The 25,559-nt window shown below is 40.8% G+C and overlaps 1 protein-coding gene and 1 long non-coding RNA gene across 2 annotated transcripts in view; both read right to left on the bottom strand.

The window, feature by feature from the left end:
- Positions 1–811: 811 nt before the first annotated feature.
- On the bottom strand, positions 812–22,482 carry LOC120729433. The gene is made up of 3 exons (XR_005694936.1): positions 22,153–22,482; positions 12,565–12,571; positions 812–823 (listed from the first exon to the last, which is right to left on the bottom strand). It is a non-coding gene; the product is annotated as an uncharacterized LOC120729433 (long non-coding RNA).
- Positions 22,483–22,774: 292 nt separating this feature from the next.
- Positions 22,775–25,559, bottom strand: part of si:dkey-246g23.2 (solute carrier family 66 member 2) — a 56,228-nt gene continuing 53,443 nt past the window's right edge. Inside the window, exon 5 of the mRNA XM_040024977.1 lies at positions 22,775–24,615. Coding sequence (XP_039880911.1) covers positions 24,441–24,615 — 175 coding nt within the window. The 3' untranslated portion in view covers positions 22,775–24,440. The remainder of the gene's footprint in view (positions 24,616–25,559) is intronic.

The following is a 25,559-nucleotide window of genomic DNA, read 5'->3' as shown; positions in this document are numbered from 1 at the left end:
GATGAAACATGAAACCAGCCTCCCAAAAACTTCATCTTTGGTCTTCTTAGTCCACAGAATATTTTCCCAAAAGTCTTGGGGATCATTAAGATGTTTTGGGGTTTTTTTTGTTTTGCACATGTCAGATGAGTCTTTGTGCACTTTTTGGTCAGCAGTGGTTTTTGCCTTGGGACTCTCACATGGATGCCATTTTAGCCCACTGTTGTCCTTATTGTTGAACCATGAACACTGAGCCGAGGTAGATCCTAATAAATAAAATTATATTTCAACAACTCCATTTCATATTTACATGAGTTAGTTTTGATCTGAAACAGCGTGACAAATATGCAAAAAATAAAATAAAAATTCAAAATACGACTAAAAAAAAATACTGAAAAAAGAAATCAGCAAGGAGGGAAAAGGTTTGTGACAGCGCTGTATACCAAACTGTGTGCACAAATGTAAAATATAGAAATAGGTTCTTATTTTTATTGTGATAACTGAATTTAATATAATTTCTATTTTGCATTGATGTTAATAAATTTTTGAAAAGTTTAAAGACTTCACACAGCCTTTGAAGTCCGTCCAAATAGAGAAACAATAATTTTATCAATAAATTTAGTTAACAAGTGTTTCCAGTATGAGTCCTTCTTTATATTAAGGGCAGAAAATCATCCAATCTATTATAGTTTCATAAACTCTGCCACTGCCAGATATTCATGTTTATATCTGAAATATGGCAAATAATGATAAATTCTTTTTGCCACTGGTGAAATTTCTATACAACGTTAACTAAGCGTGAAGGATAATTCTGGTTTATTTCACTTTCCTGTGGCTCAACCAGCTCAGATTGAAAGACTACTCAGCAGAGCAGTAGTTACTCCATTTTCCCAGCTTTTGTAAAAACCCAGTATAATTTACCAGTAAAGATAAGTGTGCCTCTGACAGTCCTGCATTGTAGTGAGTTCTTCACTTATTTTGGCTTCTCTGTGAAGGAATTCAGAAATAGTGGTTTCAGTTTTCTGCCAATGCAGGAGAGATGATTGGAGTTTAAAGAGAAGTATTAATTATTTCCACAATACCAATAGAGTCAAACACACCAATGAAAATTGAAGGAGAAAGTACATGAAGGTGGCTTGAAGTCAGTTTCCTATGCCCGAGCAGAGCACTGATGGTAAGGTAACAGGAGCAAAAGAGGTAGAGGTATCAGAGGTAAGCAAAGTGTCAGCGTGATGAGAGGATGATGGGGAAATATTAGACCTGATGGCAGCGACCTTATTTACAAAATAGTTCAAAAACTCATTACAATCAGATTTAGTAGAAACTGGTACACGAGGAATATCAGACAATATTCTTATCAAACAACATTTTAGGATTGTTCTTTTTTTGAAGCTATAAGATTTGCTAAATATTCAGTTCTGGCATTTTTTATCATGTCGCTAAGTGAGAAAATTGATTCCTTGAGATGAACCTGATGAACCTCAAGCTTGGAAGCCTTCCATAAACATTCTAACTTGCAACAATATCGCCTAAAAGTTTGATTAGTTTCATTTATTCAAGGACAGAAATTTGAAGAATGGCCAACACTTTGTTTCACAGGTGCCACTGTATCTAAAATAGATTTGCATTGATTGTTAAAAGACAAAATAAGTGAGTCGATGACACTATGAGCCATGCCCGAGTCAAACAGCAGAGCCTTTGGATCATTAGTTTGGGAGGTGAAGGATCCAGGTCAAACGACAAACCAAAAAATATGCAGTGATGGTCACCCACATGCACATATGTTTAAATCCAGTGTGTGGCTCGTTGCACATACAGTACTACCAGCAGGATGATTTTTAAAAAACTGATGATTTAAAAGTCCAAACAGCCAAGTTACCAATTCTTGCTCAGAAGAGGGAAGAACAGTCAAACATCACATGCTGCAAAGAACAAGGGTATCCATAATAATCAGATAATGAAAGGATTTCCACTCTCTGAATAAGTGTCTCACTGTAACATACAGCAAATGCATAATTTATGGTTTTGACCATGACTCCCAACATGCAGCTCAGCACACTGACCGTTGGAGCTGTCATTTACTTGCATGGATGTCCCATTAAATGTTTTCCATTTCAGGGATTTATTCAAACTACCGTATATCATAAGCATTTTCAGCCTTTTCCTCAGTACGATCAGACTCTGGCTGGAGAAGCTTAATGAAATCAGAGCCTGATGCTTTAAAGCAGAGTAGCAGTAAAAGGATAATCCCTAATGCTCCAATGCTCCACACACACACACACACAAATATACATGAGAACACACACTCACCTGTGGTATCTCTTATTGATTTCCATCTTCTCAATTGCCCAGCATTAGATTTCTCTTTTGGCTCAACGTTCTTAAAAGAGACAAAGCAAAGGAAGCAGCACGACAAAAGGCCACGTAAATGTAAATGTGTCTCATGATCGAGCACGATGACTACCCCACTTCACCAAAACACCCTGCACATTTCATTGTGTTTGCATGACTTGTTGGAAAGTGAGAGCGAAAAGTGCAGCAAAAAAAACAAAAGAAGTTCTCTGCTTTTAAGCCGAGTGTTTGAGAAATGCTCTCTTCTCCTCTCACTCGCCTGTCTGGGCTTGTAGAGCCAGTTAATGATTCACACTGGGAACAAGAGGTCCACAAAGGCTTGCAGTGATACAGCAGAGGAGACTGTTATAGAAAGCTAGGTGTGTGGGAGGGAGAAGTCCACTCTGTCCGTTTCACTCAGCCGCTCGTTCTTTCTCTGCTGCACGTCGCTGACATCAGTGGAGAGCGAGAGAAAAGAAAGACAGTAAGTGTGCAATTGTGCGTGTCTGACCTCATGATGCTTCCATGCAAGCCGTTCATGTGGGCAGGTAAATCACACAGAGGATTTGAGACTGGAAAAAGGTTGAGGAGTTGTTTACAGCAGCAGATAGGAGTGTGTGTGGGGGGGGCTTTGTAATGGTGACTAAGTGTGCTTTTGTGTGTCCGTGTATAAATAATATTGTACAAGCACATGTATGTGTACAGTATGTGATCTGTAAAGCAGCTTTTTCGCATTTTTGGTCATTTTTGTGTTTTCAAACACTGAATTTATTTTGGATTTTCTCTCTTCCACACACAAAGTAAATATCCAAACAGGCCCAAACAGACACAAACAAACTGTACTTTGAATAGATGATGCTGGTAACACCAACAAGCTTGTGGAATACTTCTGGTTGGATATTTGACCACTCTTCTTGGCAGAACTGGCTTTTAAGCATAGTTAGAAATGTTGAGTGGTTTGCGATCGTTGCTTTGGGAAGGCTGTCCAAGAAACTTAACGTTAGCCAAACTCAGCTTTTACATGTGTTTGGGATTATTGTCCTGTTGTGTTGTTTTAACCATCGAGCTTTTGATTTCATGTGAAGTTCAAGAACTGGGAGGTAGGGTCCTCCATCATCACTATTCCAGCTGGCAGCAAAACAACCCCAGAGTGTGATGCTACCACCACCATGCTCGACAGTGTTCTCAGGTTAAAAGTCGCACCTTCACTCCTCCAAACATACAGGTTGTCATTGTGACCAAATATCTCAATCATAAAACATTTTGTTCCTCCGTGTGGGCAGGTTCTTTTTTTCTATAAAAGAAGCGTTAAGAGTCCAAAATGACCATGAGACCATGAAACGACCACAACTGAATGTCTCTAAGGCCCATTTTCTGGCTCCGTTTTCTCAACACTTACATGCAGGAAAATTTTCAGTTTTACGAAACAAAAGTTTATGAATGTTATTATAGTGGGACTTCTGTCAACACCTGATTCATAGAGCATTATATGGATGGACTCTTTGTGCCAGTTCAGAGTATTGAGTGTAAAAAAAGAGGTTCCTCTGTGAAATCACAATGTCACCAAAACCAAACAAGGATTTAAAACCTGGAATTATTATTATGTTCTTGGATATTAATGATAACCTCCTAATACACAGGAAATAGCTGTCTTAGTGTGAGGAGTTAACTGGGAAAGTTTTGCAGGGAGAGCTACAGCAGGGCTAGAGCCAACCTGAAAAAAGGCATTAAGAAGGCCAAGGCGGACTATAGGAAGAAGATCGAGAACCACCTGGAGAGTAAGAACAGCCGGCTGGTGTGGCAGGGTGTCCAGCAGCTGACAAACTACAAGTCCAAATCAGGTATGGCTGAAGGTGACCCAGCATTGGCGGAGGAGCTGAACATCTTCTTCACACGCTTTGAGGTCACTGCACCCTATGCCTCAGAGGAACAGCTACACCATACAGCCCACAGCAGCAGTACCATCATCACTCTGGAGGAGCATGAAGTGAGGCGCACTCTGCGGGCTGTTAACCCGAGGAAGGCAGCCGGCCCAGATGGTGTACCAGGACGTGTGCTGAGAGACTGCGCAGACCAGCTTGCCTATATTTTCACCAGGATTTTTAACCAATCCCTTGAACAGTCAAACGTCCCACCCTGCCTCAAGACCTCCACCATAATACCCTTGCCCAAGAAACCTCATATCTCTAGCCTAAATGACTATAGACCAGTGGCACTAACCCCGGTGGTGATGAAGTGCTTTGAGAAACTTGTGCGTTACCACATCACAGCAGCCCTACCCAGCAGCCTTGACCCACACCAGTTTGCCTACAGAGCAAACCGATCGACAGAGGACGCCATAGCAACAGCACTCAATGTAGCATTAACACATCTGGAGAGGCAAGGAAGCTATGTGCGTATGCTCTTTGTGGATTATAGCTCGGCATTTAACACCATTCTTCCATACAAACTGGACGCCAAGCTAAAAGACCTAGGGCTTCCTCACAGCACCTGTAAGTGGATCAATAGCTTCCTCACCGACCGCAGACAGAGAGTGAGAGTGGGATGTTACACATCTCCAGCCCTAAATCTAAGCACTGGGTCGCCACAGGGCTGCATGCTTAGTCCACTGCTCTACTCGCTTTATACACACGACTGCACCCCCGCCCACCAGAGCAACACCATTGTAAAGTTCGCAGATGACACTACTGTGGTGGGGCTCATATCTGGGGGAGATGAGTCTGCCTACAGAGATGAGGTGGAGCGGCTGTCTTCATGGTGCAAGGATAACAACCTTCTCCTAAACACGAAAAAGACCAAAGAACTCATAATTGACTACAGAAGACACAAGACAGAAATCCAACCACTAATCATCAGCGACGACTATGTGGAGAGGGTGGCAGACTTCCGCTTCTTGGGAGTCAGCATAGAGGGAAACCTATCCTGGAGTGTGAATACCTCTGAGCTACTGAAAAAGACACAACAGAGACTGTACTTTCTGAGAGTGCTTAGGAAGAACAACATCACACAGAGACTGCTGGTGTCTTTCTACAGAGCCTCCATCGAAAGCATACTAACGTACTGCATAGGCACATGGTATGCTAGCTGCACAGTGGCTCAGAGGAAAGCACTCCAGGGAGTAATCAACGCTGCCCAAAGGACAATCGGCTGCCCTCTCCTCAAACTGAAAGACCTACACAGTTCCCGCTGCCTCAAAAGAGCCCATAACATCATAAAGGACACTTCACACCCTGGACACTCCATGTTCGAACTGCTGCCTTCAGGTAAATGGTATAGAACAACATACACAAGGACTAACAGACTCAAACACAGTTTCTACCCAATTGCAATATCATGTCTCAATGCTACTAAAAGTAGATGACTTTCATTGCCCCTGTTGTCACTTGTGCCCTTGATGTTGGAATGCTTTCAGACATGTTTTGTTGGATGCGCTAACAAATTGACTGATGGATTGATTGTTTGAGTGATATATCAACTAGGTCGTATGTTGAGTGTCTGTATGGGGCCTTAGGCCTGGATTGCTTGGGTGTATTTACTGTATGAGAATACTGTATTTTATATGTATTTCTATCTTTTATATCCTATCTATTATAGTTTTTAAGTATTTATCTTTCGTGATGTTGCACTGACCGGAGACATCTTTCAATTTCATTGTACTTGTGACAATGACAATAAAGAATATTCATTCATATTCATATTCATATTCATGATGACATCTTACATTTAAAATTCACTTTCAGTAGCTGGGACCACATCCTCTGAACGATGAGCGGAGGTAGAGGGAGTATGAACTGGTGCTGCGGTTTGGGGAAGGCCTCGAAGGGGACTGGCGAAGGCTCCCGGGCCGGGCAGAACCCCATGTACTAACGAGAGGTGAATGAAGGAAGGTGGAGGAGAGAAGAGGAGAAGAGAGGGGGGAAAAAAGGGGGGGGGGGACATGAAAATGACAACAGCAGGTATTGGAGAAGGAGGCATACATAGTCTGAGGTTGGAAGGGGCGTGAAGGAGGAGTGGTCCCGCTCCTGTAATTCAGACGATATCTCCACTTAAAATGTTGTGAAATTATGAAATTGACTGTTTTTTATCTTGTTTTGTTTTTTCAGTAATTATCCTGTTCCATCCTACTTCATTTTACCGTGTATATTACCACATGGTCATTTAAAAGTATATTTTGTCCGTGGAGCCATTTCTCTGGGTGCTTGTGTTTTTTCCACATCTTTTCTTTTGCTTTTCCTTTTCCCCGTTCCTATTTGCCTTCATTCCTCTTTTCCCAGGTTTCACCTTCAGATTGGTTGCCTCTCTTCCAGCTCTCGTATTGATGACACAAAAAGAAACATTGTAACCTTACCTTGTCATTCTTTGCCACATTTCAGGGATAACAAGCAATGTAACGGGGAAAATAAATATGGGTTTTGTGTAATAATGTATTTGATTCAGTCCGTCTCAAATAACAGTAAAGTAAGATGTTTTTGAGCGTTTCTTTCTATTTTAATATTCAGGCAGAGGGTTCAGATACTCTTGTCTCCTGGTGCATTAAGTCTAATCTTCCCTCTCTTATTGATGTATTTTTGGTTTCCTCTACATTTCACATTTTTATTTGACCCACTAGAAATGTAAAAATAATAATTAGAGTCGACTTAATTTCTTTACATTTCTAATCTGATGTTATCTGATGTATCTAATCCAAGATGCATCAGTTAACATCTGGCCTTTTAGAAAGCTCTACAGGCGTTATACAGAGTATACACAGAAATAGTTTTGCACACACGTGCATTAGATTTACATTACAGGAAATACAGACTGTGGCACATGTTGCTGTAAAATCAGTTTCCCGACAGCATCAAACATGACGGCCGTGCATACGTCTGTGGAGGACAGTGTTTGAAAGAAAGGTGTGAAAGAGGTAATTGTTATTTCATTGTGTCAGAATAAAGGTTTACTGTGATGGAGAGGCCAAAAGATTTTCATCACCTGAGCCGTGCACGCTAAATATCCTCACAGCCTTTTAACGCTTTATTTCATCTTTATGTTATTTTCCTCCGTCTTTGTCTTGTTGTTGCTTTTCTTCCGAGCCACTTTCTGCACATTCATCCTTACTGCTCCTTCCTCCCCCTCCTTCACATCTCCTACTCTGTTTTCTCATCCTCCAACCATCAGGTTTCTCTCTCGGGGTGAAGCAGGGGAGCACACCTTTGGATTTCTGAAGGACTGACAAAATTTGTGTAAAAATGTCACTCACCCCTTGCCACATACTGTAAACTCACTACACTGTGAAACATCACATATGCACGCCAACCACCTTCAGAAACATATCCTATCCTAAAATGCTTTAATGGCTCCAGAGTTGAATAGTTTGGTAAGGAAAGATAAACTACACATCTCTGTTGGTTTGCCTCACAGAACATTACATTTAGCAAATTTGAGCGCTAGTACTACGCTTGTAGTTTGTCTCCCTTTAATAGACTCACCAGCTTTCTTGGCAGTGATACTTACCTTATTGCCTCTCTGGTGGTTTGATGCCAGGCGGCGGTTTTTCAGCCTTATTCATTGTATGGCTACATTAGAATACATCGAAGCCAAAATAATGTGTTTATGAATGCCAATGTATCATTAGTGAGTACAGTAATTTTACACAGCCAGAAAGATAATAAATAGAATTTAAGCCATTGAAAAATTTCTAATAATCTCATGTTTAATACTTTCATAAGTGTGATTAGAGATCAAGTGCAAACACTGTCACAGCAGCACAGGTGGGTTTCTGTCTTTTTACAACGGCTCAGTTTATTTAACTCTCCAAGTGTCCAGTGACAGTGGCTTGGCTTTCACAATGACCCTGCTGAAGCAGCAATCATTGCTAGTCCCATTAATCATGAAAATGTCTTTATATGACATGTATAAAAGTTTGCATTCAAAAAGCATCATCTTGATGACACAAAGGCAACTTGTATCTGTTTATTTGTATTTTGTTTGGTATGTTTTCCTGCCAACATAACAACAAAGCTGTAGATACAGCTTCATTCCCCACACTGGTAACAGAAATTTACAGCTGATTCAAAATATTTTTTTTTACATTTATTCAAAAAAGAAAATGTATTTGTATTTTCAAATATTTCAAATAGATTTTAGAATTGAAAGTCTCAGTAGGCAGAAATCTAGAAGATGTTTGAACATGAGCGCGTTTTGAATGCATATAAAAACGTGGTATTCAAACCTCATGCATCACTCTTTACAACAATCACCTCATCTGGCAATTGGACAAAGTCTCCCATCACATGCCAGATTTTCCAAGGCCTGAGTACAGAGCATAGAGGAGGCCACTCTCAGACCTTACAATATTCTGATCACTGCTGCCAAAAACATGCTAAACCACTACTGGAAAAAATTCAGTTGCAATAAAGCTGTATGATATGATAAAGATAGAAAGGTACTGGCAGCACACAGTTAGCTGGCTTCGAGAACAGAGGACAACGTTATAGGAATGCCTACACTGCTGCTTTATTTTACTTCACTTTACAATGTCAAAACAAAGCCACAGCATTACAGGCAGCAGAGAGCAGCAGGACACAGTTATCACAACCTACTTCAACCTGTTACTAAAGGAAAGCAGTCTGGAGATTCTCTAATGCCATCATATCATAACAGGAAGCCGCTACCTCGCAGTGCCATACTGTGCTATAACTGAACCACAGGGTCCTTGACATTTATTGAGGTAAGTGTGTAGCAACCATATTGTTTTGTAAAAGCAGAGATACTGAAAACAAAGACACTGGGATAAGAATCTCAATGATTTCTGTTAGTATTTATTGTTAGTTTAGACTAGGCCAAAGTAAAGAGTCATGCCTTATGTGATTATTTCAGTTATTTCATTATTGATGGGTTTATAACAAGGTCAATTGTTTCTGGAACTAATGTATTTTAAACAAAGCAGATTAATATCACATACTCAGCTGTCTCGATGAATTAATATTCTGTAAATTTGATGTTTTCTGTTGAACACTTTGAGTGACATTGAACATCTCTCCTCATTATCCAGGGAGAACCTTTTAATTTATGAAATTAAAAACAAGAGTAGTTTAATGAACTTGTGTATCTGCTCTGACTTCCAGCACGCGACTAATGATTATCGGTGACTTAATGTCAGGAAGCTCTGCAGAAGTTGATGTTATCTTGGCGTGCACATCACACAGATGACCTCTGGATAAATCCTCATCAGCCACATGCTCTGCGATGTGCTATAAAGCCTGAGGTCATCACGCTAATGCAGTATCATAACATGCAAATGAGTTCAATACCCACCAGTGAGAGTCAGTAATGGTGTGTAAAACCTATGGACTGTAAAGTATCGCAGACAGCCACTCTGCCTCCTTCAAAAGTAACGGTGGGAGGAAATCAGTTTGTTGCTGATGGCCATGAGGGTTTTGACCCATATCATCATCATCATCATCATCACCTTCAGCACTGTCACATCTAGCACTGTCCTCCTCCTCCTCATCATCATCCTCCTTTCTATTCTGGCTTAAATCACCTATTCAAAAGAGAGTTTGGGGGCTAATAATGATGTTCAGTGGTACAGTACACGCGGCCCCTTTGTTTCATGTCTTTCAGCATAAAAAGACAATGTAACGACCTCACCTGAGAGCAGAAAATAATGTTCTGCTTAACTGCCAGATTAGATGAGGTTTAATTTGAATCTCAATTGAGGCATAAAAACAGAGGGAGGGAGGTGAAAAAGAAAGTTGATTTGTGTGTAGAGGGGCTGGATTGATTAAAATGTTCCACAAAGAGGGACTGCAACGAAGGTGAAGGTATTGACCTCAATCTAATCCTGAGCTAATTGCTCAGGGAATGGAGGAACTGAGTGTGAATGCACAAAGCCCTGCTGTCTTCATCTGACCCTAAAACACTGAGCAAGTCTGAGAGGTCTTTGGGTTAAAAACACATTTGAAAGTTTGAGGAAATCTTCCCCCGTCTGCTGCTTTTTCTCTCGCAGTTTGTCTTAGAGAGGAGAAAACAGCTGGCGTGAATGTATCTGTGTGTGTGTGTGTTTGTATGAGCGTGCTGCATGCGTGACCTTCCATGCCGATTGCAAATAGAGGAGAGAAAGCAGTAGAGTGCTGCCGAAGCAATCATGAGGCAAAAGAGCCTGTGGAACTGCAAACACACCCGTACAATCACAAGCACGCACACACACTCCTCTGAGCCAGAGAACATATGGGCAAACAACACGAAATGCTAGCTATTCAGTCCTAAATTGAGGGCCAGCTGTGGCACACTGACAAGGTGGATATTTCACTGTGGGCCTGCACTCCTCTCTATTAAACTAACTTATGGAGTCATTTAATGTGGCTCAGAAGTGGCTCGGGGTGCTGGTGCTGGTGGAAGAGGGGGAAGCAGCCACAATGGCTTTCTGAAAGCATAGCATAGCATGCATTCCTGATTGCAGTGAACTAAAAGTATTTTGTTATTATTATTACTTGTTCATTTTTTATTGAATTATTTCTATAAGCCCAGCTTATCCTCAACACAAGAAATGCAATTTAGAGAGTTTACACAAACACCGTTACAACAAATGTTGGGTGTTTTTGCTTGATAATTTAAATACCGCTTGAAGTCAGTTATGTTTTCTAATCACTTATTTTTAATTACTAATAACCATCCAATCCAATATGCAACAGACTGGCCACCTGTCCAGGGTGCATCCCGCTTATTGCCCTATGGTAGTTGGGATAGGCTCCAGACCCACCACCATCTCAACGGCGAATGGATGGATGGACGAATGGATGGATGGACGAATGGATGGATGGACGAATGGATGGATGGACGAATGGATGTATAGATGGATGGATGGAAAGATGGATAGACGAATAATGGATGGATGGATGCATGGATGGAGGACCAGATGGACGGATGGATAGACAGATGAATGGACAAATGGATGGATGGACAGATGGATGGATTGATGGATGGACGAATAGACGGATGGATGGACAAATGGATGGATGGATGGACAGATGGAGATTGGATGGATGGATGGACAACTGGACGGACGGACGGACGGATGGATGGACGGACTGTTTGTCCTAGTCTCAGTTCTGATCGAGGATGATTTAGCATAACCCAACAATTTAATGACAATGGGGGATTTTATGCAATGGTAAAGTTGCAGAGTCAGTGATGTTTTGCTTTCTGTCATATCTGTGCATGCCCATTACAAAGTCAGAGAGAGACTTTTACTAAAAAACTCAATTATGTTACAATATACCAGTAGAGCAGAACTACTGCAGAGCTTAAATCTCATTTTCTTCTTCAGAAATGTGTTTTTAATAGTCCTGAAAAGTAATGACGGAAAAAAGTGGCATGGCTTGTCAAAAGCGGTGTCGTTAGAAATATATTTTACTGCGGCGTGACCTTCTCAACGCTCTGCCAACTGTATGTGAGTAAAAGGAAGTTGACGTTTATGTAAAAGTCTTTTTATTCTCATGTATTGTCCTGTCCTTGTATAAGCTGTTATTTAGTTGACGTTTTGTTTAGTAGTCATTTGGGTTTCAGTGAAGTGCATCCATCAACATGACAGGAAATACTGGAAACATGAACAAAGGTCTCTGACAATCACTTTCCATCAATTTCACCCATTTTGATCCCATTATTTACTGTATTGTTTCCTCTTTGTGGGGGTAATTTTCTTCATATCACACAAGAATCTGTATATCTGTTGGTGACCTGCAATTTTCCACTTTGACAGGCGTCAAAAAACTGTACCATAACTATAACTGTATTGATATAGACAGTCAGTAAAAGCCAGTAAGAAATCTCTTATAGTACTGACTTAAAAAATAGATGTCACGGCCAGCGGGGCGAGCCGTGTGTAATTTATTAAAGGACCCAAGACGCAGGCACTAGTGATGTGAGTGGACTTTTATTGAGGAGGATGACGTACAACAAAAGGCAAAGGATGGCGAGAACAGAACTGAAAAAACCTAACTGGGAAAACTAAGAATAAAACACCTAGAGACACAAACGGAGATGCAGGGAGACGTAGACAGATGCAGGGGGAAACACAGGATGACAGAGGGAGATTACACACAGGTGGGGAACACAGCTGGAAGTAGTTGACGAGACGAGACAAGGGAAGCAAAACTGAATATACTCACATAAGACACGGACCTTCACAATAAAACAGAAAACGGGAAACATGAAACAACTACACAAAGACGCAGAGTAGACACAGAACTAAACCTACACTAAACATGAGACGCCAAACCTAAGAACGAATCCCTTAACAAGAAGAAACAGAAACAATAACGAGTTTTCAATAACGAACAACTGACTTCTTCTTAGCACTGATATGATGTGCCATCTTCCTTAAAACTCATTGTTACTGATTATTCATTGCTTTAAGCCGAGCATTTAGTTCTTTGCTTTTGACTGCGAGTTCTACGTTTGCCCTTTATTCTGTTGGAAGCTGCTGCTGCTCTGTTTAGCTGCCTTAATTCATGTCTTTTGGGATGTGTGAAAAAAAATCTGAACAATCTGAGTCACACATTTTAAAGCCAGTGTCAAAAATTTTTGTCTGAGGAAAACAACTTTCCACTTGACATTCTCCAGCTCTTGTGCATCGAAATTGTGTGTTTGCTGAATACTTCACTTTCTTCTGTTATCGTCCCTTTCATGAAGTATCTGTTTATCGTCTGGCTCCACTGTAACTAATGTCCTCGTTCTACTAACATGACACTTGCTATACTGCATTCTCCATCATGATAGACAGCACACACCCACATGAGTGCACACTCGCGCGATGTGTAGCTTGCAGGCATCAAAACACCATATGAAGGATAAAAACTGGCGTCACCAACAAAAAGAACCTGCCCCCTATGCTGGGCTCATGATTCCAAAATAAATCTGAGTGAGAAGGAGATGATGCAAAAAAGAGCTATTTGGCCATCTGTGGACTCGATCTTCAGATGTTGAAATGTCAGTGAGAGCAAAGAAAAACATGAACTCCACAGGGGAACAGTTGGTGAGCAAGGGCAATGTTTATCCCGAAGGAGACTTTGATAAAAATAAGCCTTTCTATTACAAAACAGACTGCAGCATCCCGTCTCATATAGAGATCAGTGCATAAAGCATCCATCAGAGTGTTTTCAAGATTTACTGAGTGACCTGCACTTTGGTCTGTTTGGTTCTGACCTCCAGGCTGCTGCAATAGACCCTGTGCACGAGAAAATGCTAACTTCCTGGTTTGAGACCGGATGTGAGGTTGTACATTTCCGGTAGCTTTACTTTGCGGTCTATCGCTACTGTGAAGATATCCTCCAAAATCATGTCCAAAACTCGAAAAAACGAAAGATCGCGTTAAGTTACAAAGAGCAGAAGGTGGGAACACTCACCACTGTTGTGTCATGAAGAATCTAATGATCAATTTTGACGTTTAAAGAGTTTAGATCGATCAGTTGTTTACATCACTCAACACAAGCAGAACTGCATCACTGCAGCAGAAGACACATCGTCCACATTCAGAAGCACATCTCTGTATAATGACTGGTCTGATGATTTAAACAGGCAAATGTTCAGCATTCAAACTACAGCTGAAGAATAGTCAAACCAGATGTTTCCCGTTATGTCGAGATCAGCTGGTCAAGTACACACCTACACAGCATGTTAACAAACCGTGGAAAAAGCCACACAAAAAATGAATGATTGCTGGTAACGGTTTCTATACATTAGTATGTACGAAGGGTATGTTGTGACTTACCTTCAAAATTACAGCGGTCCCTCGCTATAACGCGGTTCACCTTTCACCTCGCTGTTTCGCAGATTTTTTAGTGCAAGTTTGCATGCTTGTTTTTTTTACATCACATTGTGTCCTGCGTCCTGATCGCTGCAGACGATCTCCTCCGTGACGTCTCTCCTGTACAGTACAGAATCGCTGCATCGATCGCTAGCAGTGTGACTCTGAAGTGCAGTGCTGTATGTCCACGATGTCCACGAAACGTTTTGCACCGTCAAAAAATAAAATTGGCTACTTGATTTCACCTCTCACTGGTTATTTTTAGAACATAACACCGAGGGACAGCTGAGAAACCTAACATTTGAATCCCTTTTCTCTTTTGCTCTGAGGCGCGGGGAAAATATCGACAAGTCGATGAACATCATTTACAGATATATTGGGTAAATGCCCGAGACATCTATAGAAATGTAAATCGCCGCTTGATTCATTCATTTGCTTAACTTGTTTTGGACCATAAACAAGGCGCGAATAGGACACCGGAAACAAAGCTCCCCACAGGAGTTTCCGCACCGGAAGTAGCATATGCTAACGTGCACATGGTCTATACTCCAGATGAGTCCATGAGATCAGGACTTTGAGCTTCAGTCTTTCGGGTCATTTCTTCCTGGTCATGCTGAGCTGAGTGGCACTTGGCATTTTATGCCCGTCAAACTCTTTGATCGTTGGAATTTTTCATAAATTTTACTAAAGAAATGGAAACAAACCCTATGATTTTGTGACAAAGTGCCTAAGCATGCAATTTAAAATAGTTTATTTGCTAAGGTGCTACAGACACCGTTTCATCCTATAAGTTTGACTCCTCTTTATGCTTAAATGATTCACAGATCAGTGATATTAACAAAGGAACACAAAAGAGCTGAACTGAAAATGAGTCGAAAACCAGCCAGTGTCCAAAGAAGAACTGCAGAAAACCTAGCAAACCTTTGCTCAAGACCACTTTAACAAACTAACCCATAGTCTGGCTCCTTGGAAAATATGAAAAAGCAGTGGTTCAAGACTTTTGAGCAGCACTGTTCAAAACAGTCAAAATAAGCAGCAGCAACTAGTTTTGCACTGAAAATCTGATGTGATGATTTTGTTGATTAATAGATTGTTTGCACTGCAAACTGTTTAAATGTGTTAATATTAAAAATTCCCAAAGTTATTACATAGAATTTAAGTGTACTAAATCATTTCCTGCTTATTTTATTTCGATCAGCCACCCAAAGAGTAACCACAATCTGGATTACATGGTAGAGTCTTACCAAACTGATGCTGTCTCCATATCTAATCTGCACAGAAGTTGGGATACAGTGTTCAGTATAATCATCATTTTGAGGATCTCCTACTTCTTTTTCAGCGATGTTGTTCTGCCATATCAGGAGACACGATTCACTCGATCCATGATGATCCACGAGATGCCTCCACCGTCAAACATAAACACAAGGTCGAAACTTCCAATCTGTCACGGAGTACAAGTTTAAACCTCACATGGACGTTTCAGATGATTTTTTAATCTTTTTAAACGAAGGGTGGAAGAAGGTCAGCTTTTGATTTCATTAAATTCTCCAACACCTGAATTTTTAAAGATTCCTGAGTGTTTTTTACACTTTGTCCTTCTCTTTTCCCCCCTACACCTCCTCTGTTCTCCACAGTCTGTGACCTTGGAACAACCTTCTCCATCTTGAGGGTTTGATCCTGTCCCGGCCTGTCATTACATACCTGGGGGGTTGACTGTCCCGTACTGCAGGAACATGAGGCGGCCCCTAAACCCAAGCCATCTGGATATGCTGCATTTCCCAAAAGTATACAGTTTGACTCGTGCTTTGTCTTTTCCTCAGGTGCCTCATACATCGTGCACTTTACTCTTGTGTTTTCAATGTCATCAGCTCTGTGAGTGATGACAGGGCAGCCAGCAGAGAATCGTTCTCTTCCTCTTTTCCATTTTACTCTGAATTTTCTCTCCAATTTATTGCTCAATCTCCAGGCTATAGAGCATCCCAGACTGGACGACCATCTGCTTATTAAATTCTACAAAATACAGAAAGATTTTTTTCTGTCTGTCCATCTGTCATTGAAGACTCTTGTCTTGGTGCATTATCCTCCACTCTTTGACCAAAGAAGTGCCAAGGGTCATTAAAATGCAGTAAAATGCTTTTATTAGTCTTGATAACAGGATAAGAAGCTGAATTTTTTTTGTCATTCTCAAATGGAAGAGCTCTCAAAACTCCTGTGTCACATACCTGGGCTTATTATTATGAGCCCATCAGCCTGCTTTGAGCTTGAATTTTCAGAAGCGAGTTGTATCCCTTTCTCTCTCCTGCTCTGCTTTTTTTTGGCCTAATTTATGTCGTAAGAAAAGGTAAAAGATGAAGAAAACGTCCTATGAATCCTCTGTAGTAATCAGTGGGGAACCTTCACATGGATGTTGTCCATTTTCCAACATGTCCTTTTAGGGATTATGCTGAGCTGATGTAAGACAGGCTTTTCAAAACAAACACATCTGGCTGCTGCTGATTAAAGTGCACGCCGTTATCCAAATAAGGGATAACTTTGGAAAGGAGACGCTCACTGCAGCTGCTGATGGTAGTTTGGATCGTGCATTACATCAAACTGTTGGCTACGGTTGAGGAAGCATTTAAGTGTTATGATGAACAGTCGAACCTGTAGGTTATTTTAAGCCAAATCATTAGGCTACATTATACATCAAAATGTGACAAGAAATAAAGATTTAGGATCTATCAAACTTTAATTTCAGAATGAGAACTATGGGAGAGAACTGTACAACTGCATCTTTATGCTGCTCAACCAATATAGACATACAGTAAAGCAGCGGTCCCCAACCCCCGGGCCTTGGACCGGTACCGGTCCGTGAGTCGTTTGGTACCGGGCCGCGAGAGTTGAGGCTCAGGTGTGAAATGTCTGGTTTTCAGGGTTTTTATCGGTTTTCAGCGTTATTTTGTTATCGTTTTTATCGTTTACTCGGTTTTCCTGGGTCTTTTCACGTGTGTTATGAATAAATCTTCTTTTTTTCGGTACCGGTACTAGTTTTATTTTGTTGTATTTATCCGCGACCAGTGTTGGTCAAGTTACTTGAAAAAAGTAATCAGTAACTAATTACTAATTACTAATTACTTCCCCAAAAAAGTAATCCCGTTACTTTACTGATTACTTATTTTCAAAAGTAATTAATTACTTAATTACTTAGTTACTTTTTTAAAACACGATTTACAACCTGAATAGGTGATAAAGCGATAGATCTTTCAGCCCAATTCTACTTTTTCTACATAATCCATCATACAAAATGTAATCAAATGGAAAAGTCTCTTTTTAAAACTTGTTTTATTAGTTTTAATCTTTTAACTTTATGCATCAAGCAAAAATTTAATTATCTGCAACATTCTCTGACTGGAAGAAATTAGTTTAATATTTAAACCTATTTTCTGCACATTCCAGCACAGAAAATAAAATATTTTTTGTGTTTACACTCAGTCTTTCAAATAGATGCAAATAAAACACAGCAGAAAATAAATAAAGTCAAAGACTCAGCGGTCCTGTTGCTCTATTTTCACCTATAAAGCAGGAGTGGTGTAGGCGGAGGTTTACCCTGGTGCAGGTGTGACGCGGTCAGTGGAAGAATCCGCGAGTTTCTCTGTGAGTTTCCCATTACCTCGTAGCTACTCGGTGCTTGCTCGGAAGTTTAGGGGTTTGTTTCGCTGTAAAAAGAAGTTTTCTTCCCACGCACAGCGGACACTAATGTTTTTGTCACTTTTTATGGAATCAAACTCAAAGTAAGGTCAGTACTTCCACGCTTTAAACGCTGCACGCTCATACTCTCTCTGCACTCGATATATGATCCATTGTTGATCTGCACACAGCTGTTGTCACGAACGTCGCACTCGCTTACGTCACTGTCATGAGACATTCTCACAAAAAAAATCACGGTTTTAGTAACGCAGTAACGCAGCGTTCCTACGGGAAAGTAACGGTAATCTAATTACCGTTTTTGCAATAGTAATCCCTTACTTTACTCGTTACTTGAAAAAAGTAATTGGATTACAGTAACGTCCATCTCTGACACGTTAAAGGCCGGTCCGTGAAAATATTGTTGGGCATAAACCGGTCCGTGGCGCAAAAAAGGTTGGAGACCGCTGCAGTAAAACACAGCTACACAAGGGTTGATAGCGCAGCAAGAAGGTCAAATCCACTGATTGGCTGAAAACGCTGTGGAGTTTGTGCTTTCCTGCGTGTGCGTGCTACTACAGTCCAAAGACATGCATGTGGCTCCAGCCCCGCTGCAACCCTAAACTGGATAAGTGGAAGGAAAGATGTCAGAAATATGAAGAAATATTGAGACCTGGTGATTATGGAGTCCATTTGAGATCTATGGAGGCCATTGTCATATTCAAGAAACCAGTTTGCGATGATTTGAGCTTCGTGTTATTCTGCTGAAAGCAGCCATCAGAGGATGGGTACACTGTGGTCATGAAAGGATGGACATGTTCAGCAGTAATACTCAGCAGGCTGTGGTGTTTAGAAAATGATCAGTTTGTACTAAAGAGTCCGAGGTGTGGCGAGAAAATATCCCCAACACACTTACGCCAACAACTATTGCTACAAGGCAGAGTTGTTTACATCAGATTCTGACTCTAACATGTGAATGTTGCAACAGAAATTGCGACTGATCAGACCAGGCAGATTTTTTCTGCTCTTCTACTGTCCAACTTTGGTGAGCCTGTGCCAGTCTCAGTTTCCCGTTCTGGCTAGAATGGTTACTGTTACTCTTGGCTTCCTTCCTCCTGCCTTCCTGTTGAAGCACCAATTGTGGTCTGCTGGTGTAGACCATCTCCTTGAAGGTTTTTAACAGAGCCCTGCCGCTCACTGGATAGTTTTCCTTTTTCAGATCATTCTCTGTAAACCGTAGAGATGGTTGCATGGGAAAATCCCTGCAGATCAGCAGTTTCTGAAATACTCAGACCAATCCGTCTGGCACCAAAAACCATGCCACGTTTAAAGTCACAGCCATGTAATTGGCTAATTAGATATTTAACAAGCAATTAACCAGGTGTATGGCTAATTAAGCGGCTGATGTGTTTAAATAGAAACTGAATGACTAGCACAAGACACATGAAACTAACCTCAGCAGAGAACTAGGACAAAGACAGGAAGTAAAACAATAGAAGAAAAGCAAAGAAAATAATTACCAAAATAAAGCAGGAACTCTGTGTAACAGCCAGGAGAAGCATATGTAAAGAACTAGAGGATGAACAACATGAGGGTAGAAACAATAAGGACAGTTATCCTGTAACACATAAACAAGAATCAGTGTTTTAAGAAACATGGCGTATTCATTATTATTCAATATTCGTCACCTACGCTGCCAATAACTTCTGTGCCTAGTAGATGAAATCTGGAACACTTGATGGGGATGAAAAGTGCACTTCCTTTTACTGCATGACGACACGCCGTCATTAATAAATGGAGCAGACCGGAGCAGAGCAGACCTCGTGGACATGGGGTGCAGGTGAACTATTTCAGCCCACCTCATCCATCATTAAAACACAAGCCACTGTAAAGACAGACATGTTGGAATTATCAGCTGATGGATGGGTGGATGGAAAGACGTAGCTGATGGCAGGTGGTCAGATAGATCCATTATGAGATTTATGATGAAACATTTTAAAACCCATAGACAAAGTCATGACTGCCATCATGCTATGTGATACCAATGAGACACACGTTACAGGTATCAGGATCAGATACAGCGTTCAAGTTCAAGCCTGCATTCCAGTTTATCTATTATTAATGGATGTACAAGCCAGGCCAAAACATGAATCCACTGAAAGCACAGCTGTTTTACACGTGAGCTGTGGGGCGTAGCCGGGTGTGCCGGAGTGTCTTAAAGAAATATCCACACGCCACGACCAAGGGGGTCGTACCCCGTGCATATGGAACATGTAACGTGTGGAGAGATAGTCTCGATATGCTAGAGACCGACAGGTGCAGCACACATTCTGTCCTTGTCCAACACTCAAACTATAGCCAGCTTCCTTAATATTTTACTATCCACGCTGCAGCGCTCCTCTTTATTGCTGTGAGTTATCTTGAACCAAGCGATGCCGTAACCATCTGCGTGTGTGATGTTGAATTAGGTAGAGGGGATTAAAGCCTTGGAGGGACACGAGTCTTAATTAACCCCCAGATCTTCAATTCCGTGCGTTCAGCAACAGAAAAGTCTGAACTCTACCTCAGTCTTTTTCATTATTTATTTGGTGCTCAATCCTTTTAAATAAAAGAATTCAAGGTTTTCCCTCTGCACTTTATCTCACTGCAAGACAGCTCGACTGGGACCTGTTCTGTAGAAAAGATATATCTACTGTACGGGAATGTAGAGAACATATATGTGGTTCACGTCTGGTGTTTCTAGCTAAGCTGTTGGAAATGTTATATGTTAGATCTTAGCCATGTTAAAGCTAATCACTCAGACTACCAGGCTTCTATTCTGCCTGTCAAACTCTTTCTTCTTCACATGCTTCACATTCACAGAGTTCACAGAGACAGAAAGCACACAGCACTACACCATGGACTCAAAATAGTTTATATTTGATGATGATAAATATTTCACATACATACATAGAGCTGCCATAAGACAGTAAAACGCTCAGACATTAACATTTTTGCAGTATTTTTACATACCTGATGTCACAAACTCTTACATTTTACATCAGAGTTACATTATATTCATTATATTCCAGTGAAAAGTTACTTTGTTTGTACTTTTGGTTCAACAGAAAGGATCTTTTGGCTTATTATTGTTACACAGCATATCCTCCCTCTGCATGCAGAAAGGCAACAAGTAGATTTACCATCATGTGAACTTCACTGATTATCACAGCTGAGGCGCATGTGTGTGTGTGTGTGTGTGTGTGTGTGTGTGTGTGTGTTCATTTGTCCTGCTGTCCTTGAGAGGAAAAGGCTACAGAGCAGGCAAATGTTAAACTAAAGTCGGTGCAGGGTGCTATTCTGAGCCTCTGCAGAGGAAAAACAATATAAAGATACACATCTGATGATAAGAGCATACATGACACAGAACTGGAACAAAATACAGCTGTGGTGTGCAGGATAGAGGCGATAAGCCACATGCAGCTTACAACATGGCAAACAGATCTGAGATATGTGGATTTAAAGAATGCATGCAAACTTGGTCTGTTTCTAAAGCAGACCAAACAATATTTTTTTATTATTGAGCTAATGGTACCGACATGCTGGCTGCTGCAGGCTGCTGCTGCTGCCTTCATTATAAAAACCATAACAGCAAAAGCGGGTAATTTAAATATGATGTTCACTGAGATAAACAGGTGTAGATCAACTAATGGAAACTGGTGAGGTAAAAGTGTGGAAGATTTAATCAGCTTGAAACTTCATTACTTAATTAAATCATGCAAGTGGAAAACTAAAAAGAAACCTGTTCCGAGTACTGATCAGCTGCTGGGACTGATGTATTTGACCCTGCAGTGTTTTTGTAGGAGGAAACTATCAAGCAGTAGGTAACAGAACCACAACTAACCTTAAGGCTCTATTTTTAAATTGCTGTTTCAATTATAGACAGAGCCTCTGAATAAAGTACATGTGAACTGTTTTGCATATTATAAGCTGCAGAGAATGCAGAGTTTAACTGCGTCTGTTATGGCTGCAAGGTTTCCCCAAAACCTATTAAACAGAGAGCGCGTTCAAACTGAAGATGTGAAAACGTGAACCTCGTGGAAAACACTCCAGCCGCTGCTGCCTCTAAAGCCGAGCTCATCGGAGCTTTTACACGGAAGCATGAAGGAACTAAACCAAAGGTTAGCACGTTTTCCGTGCATTACATAACCTTTGCCCCATCCAGCAGCACATTTCTATGTGAGTGGAGACACTAAAGTGGGTCTGACTTTCTGAGAGACTTTTTTGTAGCCATTAGTTGATGTACAGTTTTATATAAAAGTCGGGGCATCCCTGAGAGATGTCGTCAGCTACAAGTCATCCTTCACACATGAATTGTCAGCCCGTCTTCTTGCAGACCACTTTTGTGAGACAGGGCTCACACGGCATGTTGTTCAGGTTGAGAGACTGCAGGGCTGTTCCAGAGGTTTCAGCTGATGTTCCTCCTGTGAGTCGAACTTCACTGCAAGACGTCTGCATTCAGAATCTGCTGATTTTTGGCAGAATCCATTGATAACTTTGGATTTCTGAATCACTGGCCCGAATCCACTTAAATAAGGGCAAACCAGTCTTAAATTAAGCTTTACTAGGAAGCAAATCATTCATTAACCTCCTAGGACCTGGTGTCCACACATGTGGACGTCACATTTTGGGTTGTCTAGACCAAAATACTAGATTTTGCTCTACAAGGGCCTGAAATCCACTTACGAGGACATTCACGTAGATTACTGATTGGCAGCGCTAACTCGAAATTTCGAATTGCTTTTCTCAAAATTTTGAGTTAATATCTCGAAATTTCGAGAAAATAACTCGAAATTTCGAGATAATAACTCGAAATTTCGAGAAAATAACTCGAAATTTTGAGTTATGGATCTTTTTTTTTTTTTTTTTTAGTGGCGGAAACGGGCTTCCATACCAATCAGCCCAAATAGCAAAGAGAAATTAAAAATGCTGCTGTGGAAGAGTTCAGGTCTTAGGAGGTTAAATATTGCTAGAATTTGCTTTTCTAATATTTTAAAAACTGACCCTAGATAAAATGAAAATGAAATATTAAGCTCTGTCTGAAAGGAGTCTTTGTTTTTGATTTTGATTTCTATGGTTTCGCTTAAATGTCATTCAGACTGTGGAAATGATGAGCTGGAAGCATTTTCGGTTCTTTTCACAGCATCCGCCTGTTTTCAGTGCATCGGCTAACTTCAGTTTTAGACCCTCAGTTAGCAGCTTAGACACGATTTTAATGAGCTATTTTTAAGTGTTTTACAGGTAAATCAGTGCATATAAGCCTGATTATGTTTTAAAATGAGGAAACAAAATTTGAAAGACACATAATTGATCTGGAACAACGAGACCGGAAGAAAAAATAATAATTTTTGCACCACTTCACCTCTTGGACTAAAGCGAAGAATCAGCCACCTGCAGTTAGACTGAGTGACCTATTAAAATCACAGCGAGTGTATTAATGAGCCAATCAGAAAAGGAAATGATTGTTAAAAGAAAAGTTATTTCCTGTTGCTGAAAATAAAATCACCTTTGATTTTAACGATGGGCTTGATAATGAAGGGATTTGACTTAATGATGAAGTTTAAGAAAACTGAACACGAACAATTGACCTTTTTTAAATATCTGTTAGCAGCACACTTATTATTTACTGGGTGTGGACACCATCTAGTCAATAACCAAGGTAAATATATATATATATATAATCTTTCCTCCTTTTTGAATGAGGAAAAGATGAGCGAAAAACAGCTTAACCTAAATACACTGGCAGAAATTGCAATAGCACAAAGATTCAGTAACACTGTCCCCTCGAGAAGTTTAGTTGCCCTGAAGTCTGCTGTGTTTCCGATGCCCGTAACACATTTTGCAGCTGAGGAAAAGTGCAAACCATCACTGCCCACATTTTTCATATTTCTATGTATACTGTGTGGAGACATGTACTGCACGTCAATCAAACCACCATACATAACACACAGATTGATGGCCTGTGTAGATTACTCCATGTACATTCTGAAGCTTTGGCTTGGCTCTCGATGCCAACGGCGAAAAGCAATTTTAGCTGTACTAACACACCAGAGAGAACGACAACCTCGCACACATGCAAAGGCACAGACAAGCTCACATATTATGTATCATGAGAAACAGTCCAGTGAAGTGAGGAGTGTGAAGTGGGAGAGCCATCAGTCAGGCAGCAGGGTCCAGTGAAGGCCTACCAGTGCAGGACTGGTTGTTACGGTTGTTACAGAAGCACATATTTGTCGTTAGTGAGCTGCCAATATGAGTAATGCATCCTCCTTACAATTTCCATGCCCACTACACTTCAGGAGACACGTAGCAAAATAAGGACAAATGTACAGGCAAATGCATTTAGGTGCTAGGGCATGATTAAAGATGCTAATGCATGAATTTTGGCTTTACGGCGTTTACAGGTCACTCGGTTGGGTCTCTTTGACACTAGGATAGTATGAACAGTAAAAGAAGTGAACAAACACACCAAAGAAACACAAAACAAACACACTATTTGACTTTGATTTGTCCTTACTCTGGCACTAAACATTAAACGTTATCAACACTCCAGCATGTTGTAAAGGGCGTGAAGTCATCAGAGTCCTCGAAACTTACTCAAACACTCTGGCTTTTGTGTTAGTCACTGTAACAGCCATGCTCAGCCCAGCTTGGCTCTTGTGTCTTGGCTGTAAAACAGGACCTGGAGGAGGATGGCGACATCAATCAGGATCTGGACTGAACCGCACACCCAGAACTGCGCCGGGCTTTCATTCATCACAAAATAGGTGGTCTTGAAGACGTCACCAGCTGTCCACAGCAGCACCATTTTCACACTGGAGCAATGGAAACACAAAGAGACAAGTGTGAGCTTTCCTCAAAGCACTGACATTTTGCAAACTGGCTTTCTTGCTCAGCATTAGACAGAAGATAGATGCTAGTGTGCTAGCATAACTGGAGCCAGTTAGCATAACTTAGCATAAAGCTAAACGTCAAACCGAGAGCAGTTAGTCTGGTTCTGCTGGGTTGTACCTACCCGCTTATTAACTCATCACTCATAAACATGATATAAATCATTTGTTAAATTTGTACTGAAAACAACAAGTGTAAAAATGACAACTCCACGTTAGGAAGGGTTATGAGTGAGAAATGTATTGACTGGCAACCAATGAAGACTCCAGGAAGCACCAGCATACCCTCCAACATGCCCGCTGTTAAGGTGCAGGAAACTGCTGCAATGAGTATTGCGCAGTCTGACGTTGGGGTGAATTTGCTGGGACATCCACCCCAGGGAAGATTGTGGCATTGTATTATTAACACACAGCTTAATATTCCAGACCAGCAAACTGCCCAACCCTCTGCTTTATAGAGGTGGTCACATCAGCTCATGATTAATTAATCCAGTGCATTTGATTAGTAGCATCTAGCTGCTACACAGCCTCTTAACAAGACAACACAGAATTTAATGAAAAATTCTTTTCACGTGACTCTAACCTAAAATCATGCATGTCAGTTTCACAGTTCAGCTGTACAGATGCAGCAGATGATTATTCTGTCAGTTGGCCTTGGAGTTGCTTATTATCACTAACTAATTTGCTGACTTCAGGTGAATATTTATCGCACAGGCATAAAAGGAGGGGAATGCTTTTTCAAGCAAACAAGTTTTTATTTCCCAAAATATTAAATTATTACCTTAAAATGCTTTCTTTTATACAGCACACAAACAATCCTCCTGTTGATTAGGCTTCCCCAAAGAGTCCAAAATAACAGCACTATCAGC

This window comes from Simochromis diagramma, unplaced genomic scaffold (assembly GCF_900408965.1).
Source record: "Simochromis diagramma unplaced genomic scaffold, fSimDia1.1 OVJJ01000293.1, whole genome shotgun sequence".
Taxonomy (NCBI): Eukaryota; Metazoa; Chordata; class Actinopteri; order Cichliformes; family Cichlidae; genus Simochromis; species Simochromis diagramma.
This window is presented reverse-complemented; position numbering and strand designations above follow the sequence as displayed.